The following is a 25,520-nucleotide window of genomic DNA, read 5'->3' on the forward strand; positions in this document are numbered from 1 at the left end:
ATTTAGTGACATCCAAACAAACAACCCAAATTGTTTAGTTCTAGTCTGATTTAAGCATTAGCGTGAATTTGTACTGAAGAAATTAAGTATTTGTGGATCGAAACCCTAAGTACTACAACACACATATGTGCACTTGCAGACATTAAGGGGTTATAAATTTAGAACATGAAGGTTAGTAAACACACCCCCGTTTTCCATTGCATCAGCCTACATTGTCTATCTCGGTTCAAATCCGATTGCATGGTCTTCTAAAAAGTAGAAGTTGGTGGATTGCTCTTCTACAAAAGCCGAATACCGAGCAGTTGCGGACATGCACTACAAGAAAAGAATCGTTTTCCAATGGTCTGTTATGACGGTTTATAAATCGTCGCAAATATACAACGATTTTACGACGATTTTACGAGAAAAAAAGAACGTCGTAAAACAGTCGTAAAAACAAATCCTCGTAACTTCGACGTATAATCTACGACGCTTTACGACGATTATACATCGAGAAAGAGATATTTGATATTTAATGCAAAATCGTCGTAAAATGGATGTAACGTTACGACGAACTTACGACTATTAAAATCTGATGTACAGTTACGATGATTTTACGTCGACAAAGAAGGTATGCGAAAAACATTTAAAACATGTTCACCTAACTAATGTCGATGAAATATTTTATCGCACAATCAACGTAAAATCGTCGTAATATGAAGGTTGGATGTAAAATTGATGTAAAAAACCATCGTAAAAACGTCGTAAAGTCCGAAATTTAGTTATAAATACATTTTCATTTCTTCTTTCATTCACAACACATCATCATTCAAACATAAGAACATCAGCATCCTGGAGACCCATTTTAGGTCTCTTAAACCTTATTATAGTGTTTTAAAACCCGATATAATGGGTTGTCCATTGCTGGAAACTCGAATGAGTAGTAATTTCTTTGAAAAAAGAAGTAATAATATAAAAAGGATTCTCCATTCACGCGGCTACACGTGACACAAGAGACCCTCTCTTATATTGTCTAAGCAATAGAGAGAGATAGTTTTTTGAGTTATTTTCAAGATGTCTATATACGAACTAAGAAGCTGGATGTATATGCGTAAAGATTCAGATGGGTGTTGACAAAAAAATTCAAGAACGGATTAGAAATATTCATGTATCAGGCCACAAATATGGAGAGAACAAAAGAAAGCAGGAAGATGTTTTGTCCTTGTTTGAAATGCAAGAATACAAGGTATACACTAACCAAAACCGTGTGGACGCATTTATTAAATAGAGGGTTTTTGCTGCAATATTTTGTTTGGTATCTACATGGAGAAGGATATGGCAGTAATACTCATGGGCATGCTGGTAGTAGTAGTAATTATCAAAGTCATGTTGATTTTGATGAATCAAATTATGGTTATCAGCCTAATCATTATCAATCTGATCAAGGTCTAGATCATGATAGGATGCATGAGATGGTGACTGATGCATTTCATGAAACGTATACTGGTAATGCCTGTTGAGGAACCTAATGTAGATGCCAAACGATTTTATGATTTGTTAGACAATTGTAATCAGCCAATCTACGAAGGATGTAGAGAAGGTCTGTCTAAATTATCGTTGGCAGCTAGGATGATGTCAATTAAAACAGATCATAACTTGGCTGAGGTTTGCATGGATGATTGGGCTGATATTCTGAAAGAGTATCTACCGGAGGATAACTTGGCAGCGGCAACATACTATGAAATACAGAAGTTGATATTTAGTCTTGGTCTACCTTCTGAGATGATAGATGTATGTGTTGACAATTGTATGATTTTCTGGAGAGATGATGATCAGCTGGAGGAATGTCGATTTTACCAAAAACCAAGATACAGGCCATAAACTGGTGGGCGTAAAAGGATACCGTACCAACGTATGCGGTATCTCCCTATAACTGATAGGTTGAAACGGTTTTATCAATCTGAAAAGACAGCTGCATCAATGAGATGGCATGCGGAACATACACAAGTAGATGGAAAAGTTGTTCATCCATCAGATGCAAAGGCCTGGAAATACTTCAATACGGTATACCCAGATTTTGCTAAGTTCAAACGGAATATCTATCTTGGTATGTGCATTGATGCTTTTAGTTCATTTGGTATGTCTGGTAGACAATATTCATTATAGCCAGTAATCCTAACCCCGTATAACCTTCCTCCAGATATCTGCATGCAAAGGAAATTTCTTTTCCTTAGTATTTTGGTTCCAGGTCCTAATCATCTGAAGTGAGCTCTCGATGTATTTCTGCAGCCACTTATACATGAGTTGAATCAGTTATGCTATACCGGCGTTCGCACATATGACTGTTCAACGGGAAAAACTTTTACTCTGCGGACTGTGCTTATGTGGACAATAAGCGATTTCCCTGCTTATGGTATGCTATCAGGATGGACTACACATGGGAGGTTATCTTGTCCTTATTGTCTTGATCGAACTGATGTGTTTCAGCTAAAACATGGTAGAAAAACTTGTTGGTTTGATTGTCACCGCAGGTTTTTACCGGATAACCATCCATATCGGAGGAACAAGAAGTTATTTAGGAAGAACAAAAGTGTATGTGTCCCTCCACCCATAAATTTAACAAGAGCTGATATACATGTGCAAATCGAGCATTGGGGGGCAGAGAAAACAGTAATGCATGGGGGAAACTGGCACACTCCTGCAAATATGCCTAAAGATTATGGAGTTCATCATAATTGGCATATGAAAAGTATTTTTGGCAATTATCCTATTGGAAAGATCATCTGCTCAGACACAATCTGATGTCATGCACATTGAGAAAAACTTGTTTGATAACATCATGCATACAGTTTTGAACGTAATGGGAAGAACAAAAGACTATGGTAAGTCCAGATTGGACTTGCCTGATTTATGCAACAGAAGTGAGTTGCATATATTGAGAAACGGGAAAGAACCAGTTCCTGTATTTCGGTTGAGTGCAGATCAGAAGTCAGCATTGTTCAAATGGGTTTCATCTGACGTTAACTTTCCTGATGGGTATGTTTCTAATCTTTCTAAATCTGTTGAGAATGGGGTAAAGTTTGCCGGGATGAAAAGTCATGACTGTCACGTGTTTATGCAATGATTATTTTCATTTGCATTTGCTGAACTCTTGCCCAAAAATGTCCATGAAGCTGTTGGAGGTAAAATAATTACTACTTAACTACACTCTAGCTATTCTTATTATACTTGTACATATTAAAATTTTATCTAATATTATGTATATGTACATATGAAGACATTGGTGCTTTTTCCGGGATCTTAGTACACGAACATTATCAGCTGATGTAATAGCACAACTGGCATCAAATATTCCAATCTTGTTGTGCAATTTGGAAAAGATCTTTCCGCCATCATTTTTTGATGTTATGGAAAATCTTCCTGTTCATCTCCCTTATGAAGAATAGCTCGGTGGACCGTTTCAGTACAGGTGGATGTATCCGTTCGAGCGTTTCATGAAGCATCTTAAGGGTAAAGCCAAAAACCTAGCTAAAGTGAAAGGTTCAATTGTGGCGGGAAGCTTGACACAAGAGACTTTGCACTTCACCTCGTACTATTTTGCACTAAAAGTACGAGCACGCAAAAGAGCTACTCGTCGATATGATGATGGAGAAGTAGGCCAAACATATGCAGTTGAGGGTGTACCTGATATATTCTCGCCGATCGGACGTCTTAGTGGAAAAATGAAAGGAGTTTGGTGGTCCAATGAAAAATATTATTACAGTGCACATACGTATATCCTGCTAAACTGCGAAGAGTTATCATCATACGAGAGGTATATATTTTTTCACTATATTTATAAATCAGTCGGTCTTATTTATTAGTTGTTTTTGCAGCACATTCGTTGACGAGGTTAAAGAATGCTTCTCCGGGGTTTCTGAAACTGAAATCAATGATCGTAAAGATCAACACTTTGCCCAGTGGTTAAAAGCGCAAGTACGTATAAAATATAAATTAAAAGACTTTGATATCCAACATGGTTGCATGCATATTTGCAAAATTAGGAAATCAAAGCAAGATTTTTCTGATTAGGTGGACTCGAATGATCAGGATGAATTCCCAACATGGTTCCATGAGTTACTCCTAGGTCTGATAGCAAAAATAACGACAGCCTCCATGTATTTCACTCGGGGCTATGTTTTTTACACATACAATCACGGTGCAAAGCGGGCGAAAACTAACTATGGAGTTTGTGTGAGGGGTGAAATAGATTTTTATGGAGTTCTACAAGAAATAATTGAAGTGGAGTATCCTGGATTGTTAAGGCTAAAAACTGTTCTCTTCAAATGTGACTGGTTTGATCCAACTGTTGGAAAAGGGGTACGACTAAACAAATTTAGAGTTGTTGACGTGAACAAATCACGACGGTACAACAGGTTTGAGCCATTTATATTAGCTTCTCAAGCGGAACATGTCACATTTCTGCCATACCCCCGAGTTCGAGCAACAGGAATCTCATGGTTAGCAGTAGTTAAGGTGGCTCCGAGGGGCAAGATTGTAGGGGTTGAGGATGTTCTACTGCAACAGGACACTTGCGTAGATCTAACTGAATCAGATGTTGATGAGAAGATTTTCTTAATTAACCCTCAGAACAGGCAAGTTGAAGATGTCCCCGATGATACAGAAGAAGAAGGTGATGATGAGTTTGATGAAACCGAGGACGATGATGAAGATTTGGCGGAAGACGACGCTGATGGTGACGAAGAACTAGAACAAGATGAATCTGATTGATTTTCATTTTGGGGTTTTAGGGAATGTTTGTTATTATATAATTTGTAATTGTATTTGTTTGATTTTTTTTAATGATAATTATAACAATTATGACGGTTTTACGATGTATTTTTAAACCCTAAACCCCAAGTTTAGGCCTTATACCCTGAATGAATAATATTTGAGTATTACGACGATTTTTCGACTATCAGTCGTAACTTCGTCGTAACGGTCAAATCCAATATTTATAATTCTTTATATCTGATTGGTTTTTAACTTTTTCACCAATTTTTTGATAGATTATCTTATTTTATATGAAAAGAATTCATTCTGATAAAAATCAGAAATTTGAAAAAATTCATACATAATTACAAGTTCATGCATGTTTTTGTAAATGGTAAGTAAAAATTTATATGTTAGATAGGATATTAGAAACATTTGTTATCTCATTCAACAAATCAGTCATACATGTAAAGTGATGAACTTTTTATGATATGATAGTTTGAAATCAGCTTTGCATTGTTTTTAATGCAATAATCCTCTTAAGATATTTAGGGTTGGATTACTTTTTTAAATAAGATTGTAAAACAGTCGGAAAATCGTCGTAATACTACGACGTCTATTCATTAAACCGTCGTAAAACCGTCGTAATGTTGATGATGATCATACCTTTGACAGCCACCAGATTGGCTCCAGATCCGAGGTACGAGGGTATAAATTCTGCGTATTACAACGGTTTTACGACTATATGATGAACAATCGTCGTAAAATCGTCATAATGCTCAATCGCTGTGAGCAGGCCACGTGTCGTGTCATGCACTGGGACGACTTGGTTTTACAACCAAGTCGTCGTAAAATCGTCGTACGTAAAATCATCGTAACGTTACGACGATTTTACGACGATCACAAAATATATATAAGGGACGCGAGTTATCCTCCTTCGTCGCTCATTCCTCACTTCTCTCTCTCTCTACAAATACTCTCTTTCTCTAGCTCTCCCTCCTCTCCCTCTTCTCCCTCCTCTCCAGCCTTTGTAAGTTTTTTTTTTAAGTTTTTTTCATTTTAATTTATATTTCAGTTTAATTTTTAATCCTTATATAGATATAATTAGGGGATTTAGTTAAATTCGGAATTTAGATAGGCGCAGAATTTAGAAATAAATTATATAATTAGTAATTATATTTAATTTTGTAGTATTCAGATGGCTCCCCGTACCAAGAGGTTCCACTACCGGGATATGGTTGATCCGGATGCTACTGCTCCGTCCACCTCAGCTATGAGGTCCGCCATCCCGGAGTCCTCGAGAACAAAACGGACGGTTTCGCAACCGGTCGTTGTCCCACAACCTGCACCGCCTCCACCGCCACCACCACCAGAAGAACCAGCAGCACCAGGCCTAGCTCCGATACAGCCTGAACCGTATGCCCAATATACGGTTGAGGATCTTCTACGGCAACCGGGTCGTGCTAGTATGAAGAAACTCGATCCGGATCGAGCCCCGGGGACGTTTTGGTACGATTTTTCGTTTTTTTTACAAATTTTTTTAAAAAGATTTATATTTATAATTAATTTAAATATCTAACAAATTTTTATTTAATGACTAGGTTTACGACCGATAACGCAGTCGGTCGTAACGTTTCCGACATCATCAAGGGGTTCTTCGTACAACCCCATACCAGCTGGAAGAAGCTGGATCAGACAACTATTGACACTTGGTTCAAGTGTTTCACGGTAAGTTATTTCAAATTACGAATTGTTTTTTTATTATTATTTTTTTACAATAATTACTAACTCTTTTTTTTGTAGCAAAACTGGCATTGGGAAACTTCTGCACACGAACGTGTGAAGACGGCCTTCAAAGAGAAGGTCAAGTTCCAGCTCAACAACATTGTTTCCAACTGGAAACGGAAGTGGGAGGTCGACTGCAACAAGGCAAAGCCGACGCCAATGGCCGATACCGTCTAGGAGGGTCTGGTGCACCATTGGTTGACCCTGCACAACCAGATTGTTGCCGCCAAGTGTTCCACATCCATGTTTCTTTGTAATTTAAATTAATATATGTGTTTATAATATATTATTATATTTTTAATTACAAATTTAATTAATAAATTTTCATTTTCAGGAATGCTAATGACGATGCCGGAAATCCAAAGAACGTCTCGCACACTTCCGGCCAGGTTCCTTTTGCCGGGAGACGACTTATGATGGTAAGTTTTTAATAATAAGTTTTTTTCAATAATTCTAATTTGTCTTATTAAAAATTTCAAATTGAATTTGTAGGTCGAAGAAAACGGGGGAGAACTTCGTCCGATGACGAAGGTCTTCACCGAGACCCATAAGAAGAAGAACGGCGAATTCACAGATCCTCGGGTTCGAGGCGTTTTTCAAACGCGGCCTGTGCAAGGATCGAGGAGCGGCAGACGCAGCTCACGCAGCAGGCACCTCCGACGTCTCCTGGAGGTAGCTCGTTCCAGTCCACACCGACCTTGACGGTGGCGGAGATGGACCAGATGTTCGAAGAGGTAAGTTTAATTTACTTTATTTTTTCCTATTTGGTTTAATTTTAATTATATATATATATATATAGTGTTTTACATAAGTTTTCTATGTTTTTTCAGGTTGCCCCTGGGAAGAAGGGCAGGGTATTAGGGATGGAATCCATCCGTGATATCCCGATCGCTACAGCGACTGGTCATGTCCAGACAGAGGATCCAGTCGTTATCCGCCAGGAGTTCCACCAGATGCGGACGCAGTACAAAATAAAAATCGACCAGTTGTACGGTCTCTTCGAGATCATGGGCGCCGACAACCCGTTGCTCCAAGCACAGCAGGCATCTGGAGTCGTCGGAGCATCTTCTTCATCATCGAGGAGGCAACCACCATTGCAGACGGACGAGGAGATGTTCCGGTCTCTCGGGTTGATCCTCCTAGAGTCGGGGATCAGGCGCCGGCGCCGGAAGCCTCCAACCAAAGAGCTGGCAGGGAAACTGCGGACCAAGATGGGGATCCGGAGCGAGACGATGCGGGAATAGACGACATTAGTTTAGAATTAAATCTTTCATAGGTTTTTGTAATTATATATATTTTGTATTTTGAATTTTAGTTTAAATTAAAATATTAATTTTTTTTTTCAAATAATATTTTAATTCGGAAATTTTTTTATTTCATTATAACGAAATATATTTATTAGTTATTTTATTAATCTTGTAAGATCGTCGTAAAACAAAATAAAACAGTACGACCGAATTATGACGATATATTCGTCATATAATATACAACGTATTAAACGACGAATATACGTCGGTGTTTTACAACGGTTTTACATCGAACATAAAAAAAAAACGACCGATTTACGACGAAGTTTTTGTCATACATTATACGACGAATCTACGTCGGTTGTTAACGACGATTTTACGTCGGTTAGGCTGAAAACCAAATCGATGTAAACTCGTCGTAATCATTACGTTCTATTTACGACGTTCTATTTACGACGATGTTACGATGATTTTTAACCGTCCTAGATTTTACGATGATTTTTTACGAAGAAATGTCGTTTACGACGATGAATTTTCAACGGTTTAGAAACCGTCGCTATTTTGTCATAATAGGGGTTTTACAACGAACTTACGACGGTTTCGGCCATTGTAAAATGCTGTTTTTCTTGTAGTGATGGCCTCTGATCTATAGTGGATTACATATCTTCTTCATGAACTTGGTCATTGTTCCACTTCCCAACCAGTGATTTATTGTGACAATGTTGGTGCACATACTTATGTGCCAATCCTGTTTTTTTATTCTCGAATGAAACATGTTGGCCTGGACTATCATTTTATTCGAGAGTTAGTACAATCTGGATTCTTTCAGGTTGCTCATGTCTCCTCTAAAGACCAGCTTGCTGATGCTCTTACCAAACCGGTCTCTCATTTTCTCCTTACAGATCACTTTTCCAAGATAGGACTCTCTCTGATTGCTTATCTTGCAGGGGTGTATAGAGAAAACGAAATAAATATCTAAATATGTTTATTTTCTTTTTAGATAAGTCTACAATATTCTTTATACCTACCTAATTGTTAATGTGGTAAATAGCTTTGGAAAATCTTAACGTGAATAACAAATAAAAAACATATTTCTCTACAGGTTTAAAGGGAGGAGCTTTGTTAGCTGGGATCCTTGGGTTTGCATCTTATGTATATTCCTTGTATAATTCTATCAAGAAAAAGGAAATAGCAGGCCAAAGTGAAACAGTGAGAATTTGATATGTGTATTGTAATTTTATTTATTCGATGTAATTGATAATAGTCGATGCCGTCTACGTTCAGTGGTAGAGCGGATGACTTTTATTCCTGCGGCCAATGGCTACATGCTAATAAAGGGCTTATTACTCATAGTATTTTTTCGGGATAAATTCAATTTTTCCTACGTGGACGAATTATGTGCTAGCATGTGGCGTTCATGACTTTTTGGCAGGTACGGCTTCCCGAGCCAAATTAGGACTCGTATTGGGCTTCCAGCCCAATCCGGCCTAAGAATATAGCACTGGGCCGCGAATTCAGTTGGATTCCGGAGATCCGGCACGATAGGTCATCTGTTTCCGGACTCTTTGTGACTGACAGTGCAGACCACACTATCAGAAACAAAGAAGTCGGAAACTGAGTAGTCATGAAGAGGAGAGGTCACATTCTCTATGTCCTACACCTAAATTCAGTGATCCGGAAAGGTCAGAATATAAAAAAAAAAAGTGGTCCCGCACAGGTATCCGGAGAACAAAATCTTCCGTCCACGGCAGGCTGGTCCCAGTATCGAGAGATCCAAGCCAGGTATGAGTGATCCATTTGAGCGGGGAAACTATTCGAATTTCCCTCAATTCAACAATATGAATATGCTTTAGCCTGATTTGATTTTCCATCCTCTTACAAACCCATGAGAATGACATTTAATGTGTTTTTCATACGTGAATCACGTGAAAGTGACTTTTTGCAGGAGCCAGGGGGAAAAGCAGAGGTTCAGAAAAGAGCCATACCGCGTCTGAGCCGCCGACCCAACTCGTATACTGAGAACGAAAGGGACACGCCAAGAGACGGTCTCGCTACAGGCAGAACACGCCCAGGAAAATTGGTGAGACCATCAGAAACGTGTTGTCATCATAAAATTCGAATTCAGTTCAGTCGAGTCATGGGCCGATCCACCCGACCCGCCATCTATGGGGGTTCACACTCTTAGCCATTTTAAATCTCACGATATCTCTCTAGATACATGTGGTTCTTAAGTCTAGACACTTTACACAATTCCGACAATCTTTCCAGTCATCTCACTTCATTCCTCCTCCACGGCGGCTCCTAAACCATTGAGCTCCTCCACTTTCAAACTTTTCTTTTCTTTTTTTTTACCTTAAAAAGTCTATTCTCACTCCAAGACCCGAGTAGATCCTACTTTTCTCAAGAACTCTCGGTTCATATTCCTTCACAAAGTTTTTCGACTTCTTTCCGCTCTCCGAACAGCTATACTATGGTCTTTTTTGAGCTGTTTACTGTCTTGAATGTCGGAGTGCCTTCGGAAAACACACCCTCATTGTGTTTTCCAGGCCTTGACGTCTTTGTAGTTTTACAAGAGACTTGCCCGCAGCAGAAGACTAAAAATCTCCTAAATAGTATTATTTTTTTAGTAAAACTATAAATATATATATATAGCTTTGGCATATACTTAATCGAGAATCTTGATACTAAAATAGTTGATTATGTTAAACTCGATAAGTATCCGCATATATAGAAATTATAATTTAATATATTATTATTTGTAAAAATAAAAAAAAATTCACCCGTGAAAATATATAATATATAAATTTGAAAATAAAGTTATCAGATATCATCATAATTTTTAAACACAAAATAATGAGACCAAATAATTAAATCAAGACTATTCAACTTGACTACACTAATGTAAAAATAACTATTATATATATTAACCTAACATGAGTAACATGAAAAAAATTTACTTATAATTTATGAATTAAAAAGATTAGCAAATGAATTGTTGGTTGTGAGTTTTAATCTATTTTTTTTTAATTTTTTTAATACTAAACTGAAATTCAATTTTTTTTTTATAAACTATGGCTTTTACTCTTTTTATTTATTTTTTTTAATTTGAACATCATTTTTTCTCTTTACTTTTACGATTAGGAACTTGTTAATTTTTTAAAAATAAAATTTGCTAAAATATAATTAAAAATTAATTACTCACATCTCAAAATCTAATCGTTTAACTTGACATTGACATGTATCACGATCAGATTTTAATATGTGTTACTAACTTTAAATCAATGTTCTTTGTATAATAAGATTTTGTTGTACTAAGTTCGCTTAGATAGTAGCCAACCAGTGTATGTCCATTTCACTGATAATTCTACCATTATATAATTACATGTCGCTTTTTTTTTTTTTCTAAGGTCTTATTTTTCTTTTCACTCTTTATTTATTTTCCTTTTCTTGAGGTCTCCGTGTCCTTTGCCAAAACCCAACAAAAACTCGAAACCACCTTTATAGTGACAGACCTATAAACATTTATTATTATTATTATATGTCAAACTAAAGAAAATTTTGAATAATCATATGGATAGAAAATATAGTTGGGTCACTGTTCAAAAATTTTAGAGTGAAAAATAGAGTTAGGTTAGAATAAATTTTACTTGTAGAATAGAGTAGAAATTTGCGTGAGGTTGGAGATGATAAGATTAAAACGCTGGAAAACGGTCAATTCATGCTCGAACTGTTCCAAATGGTACAAATTAGTACTTAAGAAATTTAGGTATCTAATTTCATACCCAAACTCTACAAAATTAGAATATTCATATTCATATTATTTTTTTTACGAAAACAAACATTAACCAACACTATGTTAGACTGTTAGTCAAACCTGTAAAATTGTTAACGACAATAAATCAACAAAAATAGATAAAACATACATTTTGCCAACTGGGCTAAAGGAACTTTCATAGTATCGACATCAAAAAATATATATAGACACTATATTTTGTGGAACGGGTAAGAAAAAAACTTAAGCTATGGCGTTTTGTTTGGTCGTCTTCTTCTTCATCGAGATCATCTTCTTCAAATCGGAGAAGAACATTGGGCGCTAGGGTTTTTGGGAGTATTCCATGTCCCGTCTCTAATTAACGATGAATTCAGCGTAGATTTGGAACACTTCATCGAGAATCCCGTTTTCCTCTCACCCAAAAGGGCTCAAAATAACAAGGAGAAAATGGAAATCGAAAAGCAAAAGCGAGGTTACAGAATCCAATGTAGCAAAACCCAACACAAGAACTTATATGAAATTTATAGAAAAAAAAACAACACATATTACAGATCAATTTTGTGGTTTTATTGCGAGAATCATGTTAAGTTTCTTGGACTTCCAACTCAAAACCAATTGGCAATGAATGGATTGGCCCAAATCCCTTATATATTAGTGTTGTCTCATCCCAACTTCTGATGTGGGACAATATTCCTTCACACGTCCTCTCGAGATGATGGTTCTTTTAACCATTCATCTCGAAAGAATTCTAATTTAGGATTAGTTTTAGGTTAGATTGGCCGGACGAATCTTTGGATCGGGCCGAGATAGTAGAATGATCACGACATTTTTTTTTTTTAGGTCGAATCGAGTATTTAGGTAGAGAATGGAGCTGTGTGTGTTTAGAATGGATCTGGACTCTGATACCATGTTAAGTTTCCTGGGCTTCCAATTCAAAACCAATTGGCAATGAATGGATTGGCCCAAATTCTTTATATATTAGTCTTGTCTCATTCCAACTTCCGATGTGGGACAATATTCCTTCACATTGCGAGAATCATGATAAAATGATAATGAATGTTCTTAATCCTGATCTATATAATGAAAAGTTGGAAAAAGTTAAGGTTCGCTGTCTATTTGTTGTCTGTGTGTATGTTTAAACTCATATATCATGTAAAAATAAGTACTATAAAAAATTAATCAAAGGTAAGTTCGAACATGGTCGTAGTGCGAGTTGAAGAAGATGGAGTTCCACGAAGACAAAGAAGAAAGTCGTCCTTTAAATGGTCCACGAAATATTTTGTCTATAAACTTTATTTGTAATCAACATGCAACTTGTTTGTTTGACCCAATTGGTATGAATTTTTTCCTTTGAGGTTCTCGGTTCGTGTTTAAAGATGCGAGTGTGAGATACTTTTTCTATAAAAAAAAAAATCTCCAAACGATGTTGTTTTGCCATTCTGGATGCCAACTAAGAAGCATATGTGGAAGATGAGTCATTACCGTTAAACGATTTTATAAGTTTGATTAACGGAGTGTTGGTTTTTGCCGAAAAAAAGTAGTACGATATGAATATTTCAATTATGTAGAGTCTGGGTATGATATTGGACACCTAAATTTCTTAGGTACTACCATTTGGAATAGTACGTGTATGAGTTGGCCATTTTTCCATTAAAACAGTTATACTTTGTGTTACAAAAGAATATAAATACAAACAAAATCAAGAGAAAAAAACATGGTTAAGGTGCCAAATGGAAAAGCTCTCATTCATGAGGAGTCAGAGAAAGAATTTTACCATCTAATCCAACGAAAGCAGTAATATTTCAACCATGAAACAATTAATATGAGATTTTACTGGTGTCACATGACACCCCATAACCCTAAGTAGGTCCGCCTCTGGTTCTTCTCTTGTAGTTATTCATCGGCAATTTGGTTTGCTCTGGTCCATGGAATACTACAAAACGATTACACAACATATTAACTGGCTCTTGTTCACTTCATTTCCACCTCACACCAAGACTGCCTACTGATATGTTCATCATTCGCTACCTATTCCAAGCCATAACACACTCAATCTGGGTGGGAAAATATGGACGCAAACATGGAGAACCTCCATCGATAATGCAGAGACTCATCCAACTCATTGACAAAACAATGAGAAACCGCCTAAGCACCCTTCAAGCCGCAGGAGACAAACGCTTCGAAAGCGGACTGATGCTATGGTTCGCAACAAGAAGCACGTTTTAAACATTTCCAAAATGCAAAACAAAGTCATTTAATGTAACAATGGTTTTTTTTGGTATATAACTTTTATATTCATTCAAATAAAAAGAAAAAAAATCAGAAATTACGTAGCAATCCAAAACCGAATGGCCTACAGAAAACAATAGAAACAAAAAAAATCAATGATATTTGAGGTTATCTTTTTAAAAAGATTCTTTTATATGATGCAAACGTAGTCCTAGGCTAGGCTCTTAGCTAATATTGTTTTGGTCGGAGTGATTGTGTGGACCAAACATATAACAGATTCACATGCGAAGTGAAATGACTTTTTGATCTGTAGTAATATATAACATAACATGAACCTCGTATGGTTTCATTAATTTTCAATGTGGACCATCCTAACAGAAGAGAAGAATGACCACTAATCAGTTTATATGGTGGAAACTATCCAATGCCTAAAATCATGATCAGGTCGACTCTTTCTTGTAATTACCATTATTCAGTTGTTTCTTATTTCCTATATATATATATATATACATATATATATATGTGTGATTGTGTAGGTAGAGATTTGTGGAACCGCAAGTGACTAAGTTGCGAGGACGATTAATTGCTACCGAGAACGTTTAGAATGGAGAGTGAAGTCCATCGTCCGATAGCTGATTATCCACCGAATATCTGGGAAGATCTCTTAACTACTTTCTCAAATTATGACCTCGTACGTATATCCTTTTCATACTATATATTTCTCTATAATTTTACTGTATATAGCCCTACTTTCTAACTTGAGAAGCGATAAGTTTTGAATCGAATATAAAATATGAGGAAACACAATATATATTACTCCTCTTTACTCGCCTATATATATTTTGAGTTGATTCGCTTATGTCTACATCCTCATATAACTCCATTGACATATAGGGAAGTGATGAGACATTGGAAGAGAAACATAGTATGCTAAAGGACGCTGTGAATGAATCTTTTTTGGCTTCCCTGGTGAATCCGATAGAGAATATTAAGTTCATTGACACTTTATGTCGCCTTGGCGTCTCCTATCACTTTGAGATAAACATCTTAGAGCAAGTGGGGAAGTCATTTGATAGTCTTGATTTTAATCAGATGATAAGACATGATGGATGCGATTTATACACTGTTGGACTAGTTTTCCAAGTTTTCAGGCAATTCGGTTTCAAACTTCCCGCAGGTAATTATCTTATTCTATTTTATAATTACAATAAGCTCTACATAAACGGGGGTTTATAGTTAATTATTTCAAATCCGTAGAAAAAATACTAAAAACGCAAAAATGGAAAAAAAAAAATCTGATTACTCGTGAATGAGCGAGGGGGGAGGGGGGAGAGAGAGAGTGATGACTTGGGAATGAGCGAGGAAAAAGATTTGGGTGATCTTATGATCATCGTTGTTAATTAATAATGAATTTTTGACAATTAGTTGTGAAATCTTTGAAGTTTTAACCAAATTTCCAACCAATTAAATTTCTCGCATGCAGCAAAATAATTAAAATTTGAACTATACTGATCAATTTAAAATGAATTATCGTAAATCTGTTATCAGTTAACGACTAATTTACAATGATTCATCTTAAAATCGTCGGTCTAATTTGTTTCTGTAGTGGTGGAAAAACAAAATATTTACTGTTTTACAAAAAAAATGATAATCATTTTTTTTCTTAAATTATTAATTTTAAATTTACAATAATTTAACTCTTTTCTAGTAACTTTATTTTTTAATATTAATAATCAGTTATAAATTTTTTCGAAATTTTTAATTTTTTATTAACTTTGGTTTTATGAAATTTCTATATTTTTATTTTTCCTTTTTATTTGGTGGCTTTAATATTAGAATTATGAATCATTTTTTTTTTTCATTTTATAGTTAGTATTATGTGGTACAATCTTATTTATAATTTTTATATACGTGTCAAAATTTTATCAATCAACTTAATACATAACGTTGACAAAAAAAAAAAAAAACTAAATACATAACATGTATTAGGTGAATGAAGAGATTAAAAACATTCAACTTTATATACTAAGATATATGGCTGTTCCCAAAAAATATATATACATATACTAAGATATATGAATGACAAACACAAGAAACTTTGCATGGTTTTCGCTAGATGTATTTGAGAAGTTCAGGGATGGAGATGGGAAGTTTAAAGGACACTTAGCCGCAGACGAATACGGTATTCTAAGCTTGTATGAAGCTGCACAATGGGGTACACAAGGAGAAGGCATTATTGACGAAGCTCTCGCCTTCTCAAGCCAGTATTTAAAAGAATTTTCTTCTCGATCAAACAACCATCTCACAATACGCATAAAAAATGCCCTTAAACATCCCTACCACAAAGGCATCTCAAGGATAGAAACAAGACAATATATCTCATACTACGAGGAAGAAGAGTCGCATGACGCAACAATCCTTGAGTTTGCAAAGATAGATTTTAATCTGCTACAGACGTTACATCGCAAAGAGCTTGCTTGCGTCACAAGGTAAACTATCCCAGCTACTCGATACATATATACAACCTTTGTCTTGCATGAACTTGAGCTTCTTTCATTACATTTCAGGTGGTACAATAAAACGGAAATTGAAACTAAAGTAACATATTCCAGACATAGAATAGCAGAGGCGTACTTGTGGTCACTTGGAGCATATTTCGAGCCTCAGTATTCTCAAGCACGAGTTATAACAGCTGTTGCACTAATCCTATTCACAGCGCTTGATGATATGTATGATGCGTATGGCACAATGGAGGAACTAGAGCTTTTCACAGATGGAATGGAAAAGTACTCCATTTGCAAATATTTAAACTATGTAATATGTATCATAGATTTTAAGTTCCTTATGGCTATGACTTATACAGTGGATGGCTCCAACGCAGGTGGCTTCCTGTTGCCCCGAACGGGATACCTGAGAGCATGAAGCACATTTACCGTGTCACGGTAGGTTTCTATGATAAACTCGAAGAGGAACTTGAGAAGGAAGGAAGGTCTGGTTGTGGCTTCCACCTTAAGAAATCAGTTAAGACCCCACAAGAATCAACCTTATTGTTCCTTATATATATTCAAACCTAACGGATTCTTCATAATTAGTTGAAAACAACAGCGAATGGATATATGCAAGAGGCAAAGTGGTTGAAAAATAATTACATTGCTACATTTGACGAGTATAAAGAGAATGCAATCTTGTCTTCTGGTTATTATCCCTTGATAGCCATGACATTCGCGGGAATGGGAGATGTCGCAAAACTTGATGCTTTTGAATGGTTAAGCTCAAACCCTAAAATTAGGGTAGCTTCTGAGATAATCAGCCGATTCACGGATGACATATCTAGCTACGAGGTGAACACATAAAATTTATCTTTTATTTCCATGTTTTTAATCCTTTCGTGGATTAGCCACGAAGCTATAGCTAAGAAGAAAAAAACATGTGGCTATAGCTTTGGTTTTTTTTAGCACATGTTTTTTTTCTTCTTAGCTATAGCTTTGTGGTTAATCCACAAAAGGATTAAAAACATGGAAATAAAAAGCTAAAACCATGGTTTTTTAAATAGCCATGAAAACTTTGTAGCTAATCTGTAGCTATACACATAATGTTTCTCGAATTGAATACATGTAATATATGTATATATTGTGGTTGCAGTTTGAACACAAAAGGGAGCATGTAGCAACGGGTATTGACTGCTATATGAAGCAATTTGGTGTTTCAAAGGAACAAGCCGTGGAAGCAATAGATAACATTGTTTCAGATGCATGGAAGGACTTGAACCAAGAGCTAATGAGGCCTCACTCATGTCCTTTCCCTCTTCTGATGCGATTTCTTAACCTTTCGCGTGTCATCGATGTCTTCTATAGGTACCAAGATGCCTACACCCACCCCGAGTTCTTGAAAGAGCACATCGTATCTTTGTTCATTGAAAATATACCTATTTAAGAACTAGTGCTGACTTTTTTCCAATCCATGGAATAATTCAGTACACAATGATGGTCAGATAAATCTATATACTTATTTGTGTAGTGATTTGCAGATGTGCTGTGCTCACAACGAGTTTCATAATGTTTCGCTTACGTGTTACCGCCAAAATGAGTTTTGGCTGCAAAAAGACAGTTTTATCCTATTTAGCTATTACATATCATTTTTATTGGTTCTAATGTGATGATGTGTTAAAAGTAACTTAAAACAAACCACTCTAAATTATTATGGTTTAATGCTTAATTTCGCTGTCAAATAAAACCGATTCTAAAATTTTATAAAACCAAAATTTTTTAAAAGATTCTAACAAAAAAGTAAAAAAAGGAATATATACATATATATATATATATATCTAACTAATGGAATGTCGTTAAAAAAAATGAAATCATCTCTAACTAATAGAATGTCGCTTATTTGTATAGTAGTTTGCTTAGGTGTCGGCTCCACAGCGAGTTTCAGAATGTTTTGCTTACGTGTTATCTCCAGAATGAGTTTCTGCTGTTAAAAGATCTTTAAACCCCATTTTTATTACATGCCATTTTTTACTGGTTCTTATCTGATGATGCGTTAAAATAATTTAAAACAAACCGCTCTAAATTATTGTGGTTTAATGCTTCATTCCGTTGTCAATCAAATCGTTTCTAAAATTTTATAAAAATAAAATCTAACAAAAAATCAAAAATCAAAAAATAGTCTAATAGAATGACGGTATTTGTGATTTCTAGATTAGGGCTTTCGACTTCAAATATTTTAGTATAAATATATACGATTTCTTTCTAATTCTCTCATACCCTTCTAAATTATTTAACTTCTTCTTTTAAAAAAAAAAAGTTTGTACTATAGTTCAAAAAACTATGTCTAAAATACATAGAATAGTGACCAAAATTGAATAAATTTGTATGGTACTTCAAAAAATTATGTCTAAAATACATAGAACAGTGATCAAAATATCTCAAAACTATTTAAACTAAATTATTTGGATGCTAATATGTTTTTATCTATTATCTTATATGCTGTTTTCACAATCATATCTTCAAACATTAAAATACAAAAAAATCTAACAAACAAACTCAACAATAGAGAATAAAAAACAAATGAATCTAAACTACTATTAGATTTTCAAACAAACAATTGAAAATTATATCAGTCCGCGCAAGGCGCGAAAAAGTTCACTAGTTTCTGTTATTGAACCATGTCGTGTCAACTTGTTGTCATATATATATATATATATGTATTTCTGTACAAAACTATTGATCATAGTTTTTATTAAATAAAAAGATTGTGAGTAGAAATATCAAGATTATTAACTATTTAATCCCATGAAAAAAATACGATGTTGATTCGATAATCGTTGGAGTAAATGGGTGAGCCGCGAACCGTGACAATGCTAATAGCTAATTGAAACGTTAAAAAAAAATTATTTGAAAATGAAGACCAAAAACTGCAAATTGTTGATCAAATTGGCTAAAACAAAAGCTGTTGATAAGTTAAATATAAGCATAAAAAAGGTGAGAAAAACGTTATACAACTCATAATAATTATGGAACTTGAAATAATTAAAAATTTAAAGTGATACATAATCGGACAAAAACAACCTCAATCTGGCCATGGAAACTTATTCAAAATGGTGTTAGCAACGAGTTAGAAAGGCCCTATGATTTACGAATTATTTTATTCTATTTTATTATTTGTGTTCTGTCTTCCCACAATATATTCAATTTCGTGTGGAAATAGTTTGTTTTAGATTAGTTCGAAGCATTACGTACGAATTGAACTACGAACAAATCTTTTTAAACAATAGAAAACAATATTTGTAGATAATGTGCACCGCGTTGAATTGCTTTATATTGGCTGGCATGTTTGACTATATATACTTTAATTTTGCTTATTTCACTGTATATCTTTTTTTTTTGAATGAATGTTAAATTTTATTCAAACAAAAAAAGAACGTTTCTACATCTTCAATGCGAGCAGTTAATTTGCAAAGGCCAAAAACAAAAAATTTTCTAAAGCATTAAAAAAAATTTTCCTTGCGTCTGCGTCCTTGCTATGTCGAGAGAGAGATAGTGGCAAACCACCTTTGTAGTCCCCCTTCATATTTGGTATCTCCGAGCAGCCGAATCGAGCTGAACCTGTTGCGAACTCCTTTGTCAATGAGTTTAACCATCCTAAGCCATTCCGTTGGCGGTGAGCCATGTCGCCTTGCATTCCTTTCTCGCCAAATAGCATAGATAGTATGCTGGAACAGATACCTGATGATGAAACTATCCTCCAGATTCCTTTGGGTGCACGAAATTCTATTTACTAGAGCATTCCATTCAACCGTATAATCATGTTGCAGAATTCCCCTTGACAGCTTTGACCATATCCTCGCCGAGTAAGAACACGTGAAGAACAGATGGTCGCGTGTTTCAAGAGGATCATTGCAGAATGTACATCCTGCGTGAGCATTTGAACTCCATGTTTGCATGCGGTCCCCCGTCGAAAGACGATTGAGCAAGGCTAACCAGGTAATGAAGTTGAACTTCGGGTGATGATGTTTAAACCATATCCCTTTAGCCCAAGAAACTTTCGGGTTATGCTGTGTAAGCTGAGTCCTCGTCGCTCTAGTACTGAAAATACTCTTGTAGGAAGTATCTTTTGATTTCCACAAGAAAACATCCGACTCTGCTGCTTGATATCTCTGTTTAACCACATCGATAGCATCCTCCACCTGATTTAACATTGAGTTCCGGTGTCTTCTTCGTCTAGTGAGAATCACTTCTTCCATTGTAGAGTTGTGTGGAATACCCAAGTCTACACACCCCCGAGCCCCAAAGATAGACAACAAGTTCCCCATTGAAGACCATTTGTCATACCAGAATAAGGTCTGTTGACCATTGTGTACCTCCACCTTGACGAATTCCTCAGCTAACTCCCTGCTTCGTAGGATCTGTTTCCACATCCAGGAGCCTGGAGACTGATTTGTTGGACTAGGTGTTAACCAAATGGAATTTCCTCGCATCAGGCTCGATCTCACCCATTGAACCCATAAAGATTGGCTCGCCGTCATAAGTCTCCACACCAGCTTCAGAATACAGACCTCATTCGCTATGCTTAGGTTCTTTAGGCCTAAACCACCCTCCTCCTTTGCCTTACAAACATCAATCCACGCCACCTTTGCTCGTCTTGGGTTAAGATTAGCCCCCGACCAAAGAAACCCCGAGCATAGACTGTTAATTTTTCGATGCAACCTTTTGGGAGGCGAAAAGAAGACATCCAAAAATTAACCAAACTTGCAATTACAGATGAGAGAAGCTGTAGTCTTCCAGCAAATGTCAGACTCCTTGCTGTCCAAGTATTAAAACGGCTTCTTATCTTGTCAATGAGAGGAGAGTAATCAAGAGATCGCATCTGCTTTGTTAGAAGGGGAAGACCCAGATATCTAACTGGCAAAGTACCAATCTCAAAAGAGAATCTCTGCCTTATGTCTTGCCTTGTCGCATCAGAAACTCCAGCCATATAAGCAGTTGACTTCTCTGCACTAATTTGCAGACCTGACATTGTCGAGAATTCCTCAAAAACATGGAGAATACCCTCCATCCATCGCAGCTTACCGTCTGAGAAGATCATAAGATCATCCGCAAAACAGAGGTGAGTGAGCTTTAGATTCGAACACCTTGGATGAAAACCAAATCTCCTTGCCATTGCCGCCTTATCAAGCTTGTATGAGAGCACACTCATACATATAACGAATAAATAAGGAGAAAGAGAGCATCCTTGTCGTAATCCCCGAGAGCCTCCAAAGTACCCAGATAATTCTCCATTGACCTGGACAGAAAACGAGGCTGTCGAGATACAAAGCCGAATCCAGTGAACAAAAGCTTGAGGTAGGTCCAAAGCTTCTAACACTGTCAAAATAAAACTCCACTCAACAGAATCAAAAGCCTTGGAGATGTCTATCTTAAGAGCACATGTAGATGAGATCGTGTTTCTATCATATCCCGAAACCAGTTCCGACGCTAAAAGCAGGTTCTCCATCAGAAGTCTGTCCTGAACAAAAGCAGACTGGTTTGGAGCGATAAACAATGACAAGATCACCTTCAGACGGTTCGCAAGGATCTTCAAAATGATCTTATAGATCACATTGCAACACGCAATAGGTCGATAGTCCTTCATGTGCTTAGCTTGCTCTTTTTTCGGTATCAACGCAAGAATTGTAGAATTAACCCCCTTCGGAAGAAAGCCTTTTAAGAAAAAAAATTGAATCCCTACCACCATATCTTTCCCTATTATCGGCCAACACTCTTTGAAGAACTCAACCGTATAACCATCCGGACCAGGAGACTTGTTTGCAGCCAGAGAAAACAAAACAGCCTTGATCTCAGACTCAGTAACTTCAGCGACAAGATTTTGTTGATCAACAGGTGAGCAACGATAATCAATCAGATCCCTAATCTCATCAATCGAAACCTGATGAATATTAGTCGGATGATGATTCAAGAAGGAGTTAAAATGATTAGCAGCCTCTGCTTTAATTTCCATCGATCCCATTACCATTGTCCCATCCTGAAGCTGCAACTCCCTAATACCATTTCTGATTTCTCGTATCTTCATTGCCCGATGATATACTTTGGTGTTCTTATCGCTTGCGTTTAACCAGTTTAGCTTAGACTTTTGCGCTAAATAACGCTCCTCAAGGTTGGATGAATGTTCCCATTGTTTAAAAGCTTCGCTTTCCTCCCTCTGAGATATAGCTGTGGGGTTCTGCAGATGTTGCTCCTGCTTAGAACACAAGGTTTCAAAATTCGATTTCACCCTCAAAGAAATTCCCTGCAGCGCTTCTCTTGATACCCTCCTGACTACTGGCTTTAGGTTTTTCAGCTTTTTTGAGAATCTAAACAAGGCAGAGGTTGAATGAAACAGGGGAGTCGTCTAACCCCTGCAAAGCCGTTTGGAACTCTGGTAACTTTGCAATCACGTTTGTGAACTTAAATGGCCGTTTCTTTCTCGTCATTTCTCCATCGACATAGAACCTGCACCGAAGATGATCAGAACCTCCTCCTGCTTCAAAAACACAGTATGAGTTTGAGTTATTGTCTAGCCAGTGATCATTCATCAGCAATCTGTCCAGTTTCTTGCAAATAAGACCTTCCTCTCTCTTATTACACCAAGTAAAGCACGGTCCATGAAACCCCATATCACTCAAATCAGCTTCTCGAACCAGGTCCTGAAAATCCCACATTCCAGACGCCGAAACAGAGCCCTCGCCATCGCCCGAATGTTCATCTATGGAAAGGATCTCATTGAAATCCCCCATAACTAACCAGCGCATTCGTCTATAGATGGGAGAAGAAAAATGACTCCTCAAATCATCCCAAAGCTCCCTCCTATCATCGGCGAAATTTGAACCATAAACAAAAGAACATAGAAACTCCTCCTCTTTGTCTTGCAGCTTTACTAACACTGTAATCATTTGACTACTACTGAACACTGGAGTTAAACGAACAGCATCATTCCAAAGCACCCAAATTCTGCCCAAACGGTGGTGACCATAGTTATTTAAAAAAGACCAGCCCAGGAACACCTCGGACACCACCTTATACGCCTTATCCTCCTTAACTCGAGTCTCAATTAGACACCCAAACATAAACTCATTTTCTCTACACCAACTTTTCACAATGTTTTGTTTCTTTTTTTTGTTAAACCCTCTTATATTCCAGAAGAATCCAGACATTAATTTTTTGAATTGGTGGCTTTCTTTCTGTTCCTCCTCTTCCTACTCGTACTCTGAGGAGACGAGCTGGATGTTGGCTGAACAAATCTGTGTACTGACTTGGATTCGCGAGGCAGAGAAACTCTTCCTCCAGCATTAGTCGTAGCAACTACCTTCTCCAGTTGGGAAGACCCTTTAGACTTCTCTTGATCTAGGTCTTTCCCCACCAAAGGATCATATATATACATCACTAATACAGTACATAAATTTAATTAAATAAATACATATATATGATGCAAAGTCATGGTCTCTTTTTTGCCCGAAAAAAAAGAAGGTCATGGTCTCTTTCTTTGTTCCTTTCTATATATGAGCAAATTCCATCTTAGACTGTTCTGTACAAATTACTGAAAACAAGGTAACCTTTTCATCAAAACCCTATAGCCTGTTCTTCACAAGAAATTTTCATGGGCTTCCACAACAAATTTTTGGACGGAATAACACAAGATATACCTACATATATATATATATATATAAATTCATGTCACAACGATAATGTATTAATTCGTATAAACTAAATATATAATTTGTTAGAATCCCATATCGGAAGTTTAAAAATATTAACATTAATATCTAAGAGACTTGGGTCTCTGCACTTATCGCCAATTGGTTTTAAGTTGGAAGCTCAGGAAATTTAACATGGTATCAGAGCCTTGTTTGTTGACCAAGTGGCCCAAAAAGGGTTTATTATCGGTCCTAAAGTGGGATTTGGTTCGAGATGGGCTGATAAAAGCCATCATCTCGAGGGGGCGTGTTAGAATTCCATATCGGAAGTTTTAAGGGACTAACACTAATATATAAGAGACTTGAACCTCCCCACTTATCGCCAACTGGTTTTAAGTTGGAAGCCCAGAAACCTTATCATAATTTATGTTGCTTGGTTTAGAAGGAGAAGAAGATACTATTAGAGTTGAGAATCAACCTAGAGCTCTACTTGATCGGTCACAAATTTTCAAGACACGAAACTGGTGGATCTGGATCTTTTTCAGTTCGGGTTTGGTCTTCTAAACATGCTTCATCCACACTTCTTCTAAACTTATACTTCATTCAAACAGGAAGAGATGTTTGTGATGACCCAAAACAGTTTAAAGGCACATGGCTTCAATCTATGGTCCAAAATGCTGCATTTCCATTTACAGCCTTTCTTCTCCTCTTATGGCGTTTTTTATTCTCCAACCATAGAGAAACAAACTCTCTCTTCATACTCTTCTTATTATTCTTCTTGTTCTTCTTTTGGCAAACTCTTTCTTCTTCACATCTCCCTCGGTGTGCTTTTTGCTGCTTATAGTCAACTCTATGCAATTGAAAGAACGCATTGTGTGTTCTTCTTTTGGATCTTTACAACACAAGTGGTTATTTACAGCAATTATCAACAAACAAAAATTATCATATCATCCATCATCCTTTGTGGAGTTCCCATAGGCATAACATCTTCAGATGATGCCTATTATCCTTGTGAAGGTGAAGGCTGGAAAATGAGTTATGGTGTGTGGTGCGCCTTCTTTGGCATGGTAGCCTTCTCTTTATCTCTATGTATCATGCAATTAAGGTTCCAAAAGGTCATACCTAACAGAGAGAGTAAAGTTTCCGCGGTCCTGAAGATGCAAACCAACGCTTCTATGATTGCAACGTTGATATGTTTGGTTGGATTATTTGTAAGCCGAGAATTCAAAGATATCAAGGAAGATTTTGAGACGTTTAAGCAGGGGAAACCGTTATACGTTTTGAGTCTAATTGGATTATCACTTGCGTGGCAAGTAATGCCTTTAGGGCTTGTGGGTCTTGTGTGTTTGGCTTCTTCTCTTTTCTCTAATGTCGTCAGCTTCGGCGCTACACCTTTAGCAAATATCCTCGTTGTGGTGGCGTTTAGGTTTATGGACGATGACATTGAATGGTTTAAGGGAGGAGCTTTGTTAGCTGGGATAAAGATGTATATTTCTTGCACAAGTCAATCAAGAAAAAGGAAATGGCAAGCCAAAGTGAGACAGTGAGAGTTTGATTAATAATATGTATGTATATAGAAAGTGTGTAT

At 36.5% G+C, this 25,520-nt stretch overlaps 2 protein-coding genes and 1 pseudogene across 3 annotated transcripts; 2 read left to right on the forward strand and 1 right to left on the reverse strand.

The window, feature by feature from the left end:
* The first annotated feature begins 14,353 nt into the window (after positions 1-14,353).
* LOC18010538 (alpha-humulene/(-)-(E)-beta-caryophyllene synthase) lies at positions 14,354-17,697 on the forward strand. 2 transcript variants are annotated; one of them, XM_024150559.1, is made up of 7 exons: positions 14,354-14,455; positions 14,659-14,941; positions 15,881-16,253; positions 16,332-16,550; positions 16,646-16,784; positions 16,857-17,105; positions 17,407-17,697. In XM_024150559.1, exons 1-7 carry the CDS (start codon positions 14,369-14,371, stop codon positions 17,695-17,697), a joined length of 1,641 nt encoding a protein of 546 aa, XP_024006327.1. In that variant the 5' UTR covers positions 14,354-14,368. The 2 variants fall into 2 exon arrangements, with proteins under 2 accessions (XP_024006327.1, XP_024006326.1); XM_024150558.1 differs by having other exon boundaries at positions 14,369-14,455; positions 16,332-16,565; positions 16,655-16,784.
* A 2,086-nt stretch (positions 17,698-19,783) lies between these two features.
* On the reverse strand, positions 19,784-23,679 carry LOC112083036. Its single transcript, XM_024150760.1, has 4 exons — positions 23,505-23,679; positions 22,619-23,208; positions 21,022-22,497; positions 19,784-20,869 (listed from the first exon to the last, which is right to left on the reverse strand). Exons 1-4 carry the CDS (start codon positions 23,677-23,679, stop codon positions 19,784-19,786), a joined length of 3,327 nt encoding a protein of 1,108 aa, XP_024006528.1.
* Positions 23,680-24,358: 679 nt separating this feature from the next.
* Positions 24,359-25,487, forward strand: LOC18010671 (annotated as a pseudogene).
* Positions 25,488-25,520: the final 33 nt, after the last annotated feature.

The sequence above is a fragment of the Eutrema salsugineum genome, unplaced genomic scaffold, assembly GCF_000478725.1.
Source record: "Eutrema salsugineum unplaced genomic scaffold, Eutsalg1_0 scaffold_7, whole genome shotgun sequence".
NCBI classification, from domain to species: Eukaryota; Viridiplantae; Streptophyta; class Magnoliopsida; order Brassicales; family Brassicaceae; genus Eutrema; species Eutrema salsugineum.